This window comes from Octopus bimaculoides, chromosome 20, assembly GCF_046866305.1.
Source record: "Octopus bimaculoides isolate indiv1 chromosome 20, ASM4686630v1, whole genome shotgun sequence".
Taxonomy (NCBI): Eukaryota; Metazoa; Mollusca; class Cephalopoda; order Octopoda; family Octopodidae; genus Octopus; species Octopus bimaculoides.
In genome coordinates, this window is record NC_142947.1 from 42,057,500 (window position 1) to 42,062,499 (window position 5,000).

Consider the following 5,000-nt stretch of genomic DNA (forward strand, 5'->3'; position numbering starts at 1 on the left):
AATCTCGGACGAGTGACGCCTACATACTCGTTATGATCATCTAGACTTCATTTGATACAATACGGGAATAGGTGGAACAATTGTCAGGTTAAGTGAGGGCAGTAACGTTTAGGACGAATGGAAAGCAAGATCGGAAAGTACTAGAGATTGCTTCTAGGGTTTACTGAGCGGTAGAATCTATTCTTAAGCAGATTACGAACAAGCTTGAAGGATGTTTTGTGGTGTCGCAGTAGATTCGGTTGATGCTGTTCCTGAAGTGTAGTCATATTTCCTGGCACATCAATTTTCTGGGAACGATGAGAGGCTGTGTATGTAATGTGACGCGAGGCTGTGTGTGATTTGTAGAAGAGCGCGAATATATGAATGTACGTTGAAAATAGTTAATCGGAGGACGTCAGCGTCTTGTGGTATTTCTTCAGTAGATATCAAATATCCTTCATTAGATGAGAGCTGTGATTGGAATGCAGAGCTTTAATGGTATCGATTGTAGTTACAATGGTACGTATGGGAGTATATTTTTTTTATTAAACCATAATGCTTTAGTGATGTTAGATATAAGCTTTTATCGTGTTTTCAAGATTGAGCATGAAAGGGTGGTTCTTCATTTTATTTCAACATTTAAATTTTATAAACTGAACCACATACAATGTATTCTAGAATTATTCTCTGAAGATTTCATTGTTCTGTTAAACTATTTGTCACATTCTATGACGTCTCTTTTGTTTCGTTTTGAATATTTTCTGAAAACTTGTCCAACAATTTATTTAACGACAAATATAACTTGGATAAAATACTGCGAAACGTATATGTTGGTTTATTATATTATATTTTATAATTCGCCGACATAAATTTTCATATAGAAACGTAAGTTTAATTCAATATTTACTGCATACAACGCAGGTTAATTCTTGACCATTGACATAAAGCTCCATCTTCGTTTCTGTAACCCGCGGGATCTGCTTCTGGTGCATGATCCACGCACAAGTAGTCATGTCTGCCCTTATGTCCTTGATATTCGGCCATCAAATATCCTGAATACTCAGCTGTCCAACCAGGGTAACACATTGTCCTGGCTGGTAACATCATAACAACAGCAGGTTGTCGCGTCAAACAGACAGCGCACGGAACATTGTGATCATGAAGAGTTTTAGCGTTAGCAAATGAAAAGATATTAGTGTTGTATTCGGATATTTGATATTCAGTCCCATATATGGTAGCACCTGCTTCGATCTCTGTAGTATAATTCGCCCAAATGGGATCGTTAGGTAGACATAAGAGATTACTTCCACCACCAGAATTGTGATACAGTTGTCCACCAGTCACACCTTGAAATAATAAGAAAAAATACTAAAATATAAACCAAAGTTTTATATGAAAAGTTGTATAATCAGACTAAAAAAGAAATTTCAACTTTAAGATTGCGAATGTAAACATACACACAGGTAAGATTCCTGTAGGTGTGGTAATGCCTGTGAGTGTGAGGAGAGAGATAGAGAGAGAGAGAGAGAGAGAGAGAGAGAGAGAGCGAGCGTGTGTGTGTGTTTGTGTGTGTGTGTGTGCGCGCGTGCGTGTGTGTGTGCGCGTGTGTGTGTGTGTGTGTGTTTGTGTGTGTGTCTCTGTGTGTGTGTGTGTGTGTGTGTGTGTGTGTGTGTGCGCGTGCGTTTGTATAAGCAATGGGTATGTTTGGGTGTTTGGATATCTGTATATGTCTGCATAAGTTGTATTTATGTGTGCGTTTGTGTGTGTGTGTGTGTGTGTGCTTAAACTATGAGTACATATGTATGTTCGCATGTGTGTATGAGTGTGCGTGCATGCGCGTGCGTGTGTAAGCTATGTGTGTATATTGTCTGTTATCATGTGTGCGATGTATGTGTTAAAGTTAGTTTTTGTGTGAGTGTAAGGTGTGTGTTGCTGTATGAAATCGCGGTGGTGCACCAGCATGACCGCAGCCACTTGGCTGAAACACATAAATAAATAAATAAATAAATAAGTTCGAAGTTCTGCGTGGACATAGTTTTAATATATATGCATATGTGGTATGTTTTCGGGTAGGTATTTGTGGTTTTGAAGTGAATTATGATGGGTTTCGATGTCTGTGTGCGGGTGTCACTAGTTTGAGAAAGGAAGGAGTTTGTGCAACCCCTAGAGGCGAACGTGTATATGGTTCTGTTAATTACAACGTTTTAATTTGATTAACCATAACCAAGTTCTCAAATTGGATATATGCTACGCAGTAACCATTTTCTGCAGACATATTTCCGGAATTAGCGCGCCAAAACGAAGACATTTGATTTTTACCATTACGTTGTAACTAGCAGAATCATATACACGTTTGCCTCTAGGGGTGAACAGTTTGTATGAGATTCTGAGAATTATAATTGACTTGCAGTTCGTGCTGAAGAAGGACAGATATTCTCGGTAAGACAATTTTAATTCCGAAACTGGTCGACGAATAACAATGTTTTAATTTTATGTATGTAATTTTCACTGTCTTGCTCGCATACGGTTTGGTATTTCGCTGAATTTCTTTTGAGAACTATTAGGTCTTAGTAGACACAACATGTGATCTTCTTCTAGCACATTAAATGTCCACTTTATTGATCATCGTTATATATAAACATATACTCGTTATGATCATGGAACAATTGTCAGGTTAAGTGAGGGCAATAACGTTTAGGACGAATGGAAAGCCAGATCGGAAAGTACTAGAGAGAACTTCTACGGTTTACAGAGCGGTAGAATCCATTCTTAAGCAGATTACGAACAAGCTTAAAGTATGTGATCTCGATTACGAAAGAGGTAGGAGGTAGTTGGTTCGGAATGAAAGAAGTGGAATCGCATTATGACGATACACAGAGAGATTAGGGGATCTGTAGATGGATAATCGTTTAAGGAATAGGTCAAGTTGAGCGAGGCGGAGAAGAGACGTCGCAAGTCAATCCTTTACTAATATTTACACGCTCTTTATGTTTCTAGTCAATAAATACAGTCATTAGTTGCTTATGCTTATGAATTAGAATATGTGGGGTGTTTACTCCACGTTGAACATTCTGTGTTTATTTCAGTCTCTATTTACGACCTGTTGTCACTGTAATGACCGTTTACCATTTAAGTTAGCCAGCATTTGCTGTCATTGCGTTTTTTAACAATGTGATGCACTATAAGCGAATACGCGTGTCTACGAAACAGAAGGAGAGGGAGGGAAAGAGTGATAAAGAGAGTTTGTGAGAAAGAGTATGACCGTCAATGTGTGTGAGAAAGAAAGAGAGACAGAGTGTGAGGAAGAGAAAGAGAGAGAAAGAAAGAGAGGAAAAAGGTGAAAGGGAATAGAAGTAGGGAATCTACTAACCATCATACACAATACCTGACGAAGGTGGACAGCTTGTTCTACCCCACCGGGTATACAGTGATCCGAGACCGGGTCCTGTGGAATTGAAATGAAACAATGTAGTTTATTAGAAATAATGGGTGAAACCTCTACAAGAGAAGTTCTTGGTTCAATGTTATGGAATTTGGGATAGAATAACTTGGAAGAGAGCAAAGAAGGAATTGATAGAGACGGCAGAAAGTTGAGAGAGAAAGAAGTCAAAGAAAGAAAGAATTATATGAATTAATACCTCGACGGGATTCGATAAGGATACATTGGAACGAAGGAAGGAACGAAGCAGTTTCATATTGAATCTATTGTGACGTTGTTGTGAAAGAATTGTGAGATTTATCTTTAAAAGTACCATTTCTGAACGAGTAATTCTTTATTCTATGAAGGATGTATGAATGTAAACTTGGATATGAAAATATGTATTTAACAATGTGATAATGTTGAAATTGCACTTGAACAGATATTCACGCATCATTATCAATTCTTAGAGTCCGACTCGAGTATTCGCCGGTCAAACAAAAATGTCAGACTGATGCTTGAAGTCAATAAGGTCATGAAATCTACAATATAAACAGTATTCACAAGAATAGCCATACAGCATCGTCCGTCGACCGGGCTAAGAAGAGTGGCGTCCGGATTTTAAACCGAGAGGCCCATTCATAAAGTATAATGCAGTATCCACCCAAAGCCGGTAAAACCGGCAATAAACTTACAACTTTTGTTGTTGGAGCGAGGAGGATGCAAATGTAAAGACACCGATGGAGGAGAACCAATTCAACACAGATGAGATTGGATGTCAGTAGGAAGGGTGACACAGTTAAATGGTTTAAGATAAATACTGTAGAGGTGAACACTGAATATTTGATAATATTTAATTTGAAACTTAAACTTTTCTTGTCATTTTTTCTCTTGACACTTTGGTATGTTTTAAAATTATTTCTTACTTGGTGTGTTAACAGGTTTATCATCGAGAGATTTCTTGGAGAGAAAACGTTTCTGTGGAAAAGAAAAACAGAAATAACATCATACAAATAGAACTTCAGAATATTTATTACCGGATAAAAACTATAACAAGTCAGTACAATGATGACATATTCGAACAACTTCTTATGACGATGTGGGTGACATAGACATTGACTATTCAATCAAATCCATAACTTTTTATTACATTTAGGCGGTTTACTCGCATTTGTAGCTCGTTTATTCATCGGGTTTCTCTTTATTTTATGCTCTTGTATCACAGAAGTAAATTCGACACAATGAGAGCTAATAGCTCTGATGTTTGTCAAAAGTAGACTAAATTTATAGTCTAAATTTCTGTTCATTTGATTGTTTCTATAAATGCAGTTGTGCATGATTTTCTCCTGACGTATGCACTGCTATGTTTCTGATGCTCTATTGCGGTAGAGATGTGCAAATTCTCCGATTATATACCTCTGTTCACTAGTCAATGAAAATTTCAAGGCAGCTCTTAACCAACTGCTCCTGTAAGTTCGCCTAATACGTCGTTGGGTATTTTCACTGGGTGCTTAGAAGAAACTGTCAACTGAATATATGATGTAGTAATTAAAAGTTGTTTGAATTGATGCTAAGTCTCTGTTGCCTTGCTTTTGTTTAGTGT

The 5,000-nt window shown here is 37.5% G+C and overlaps 1 protein-coding gene across 2 annotated transcripts in view; it reads right to left on the bottom strand.

The window, feature by feature from the left end:
• LOC149131707 (uncharacterized) overlaps positions 1-5,000 on the bottom strand; it is a 7,797-nt gene that overhangs the window by 744 nt on the left and 2,053 nt on the right. Inside the window, exons 2-4 of one of the 2 annotated variants that reach the window (XM_089338444.1) lie at positions 4,324-4,375; positions 3,350-3,424; positions 1-1,325 (exon numbers count right to left, since the gene is read on the bottom strand). The exon at positions 1-1,325 is cut by the window's left edge and continues 91 nt beyond it. In XM_089338444.1, coding sequence (XP_089194570.1) covers positions 883-1,325; positions 3,350-3,424; positions 4,324-4,375 — 570 coding nt within the window. In that variant the 3' untranslated portion in view covers positions 1-882. The remainder of the gene's footprint in view (positions 1,326-3,349; positions 3,425-4,323; positions 4,376-5,000) is intronic. The other variant, XM_089338443.1, reaches the window with a different exon arrangement.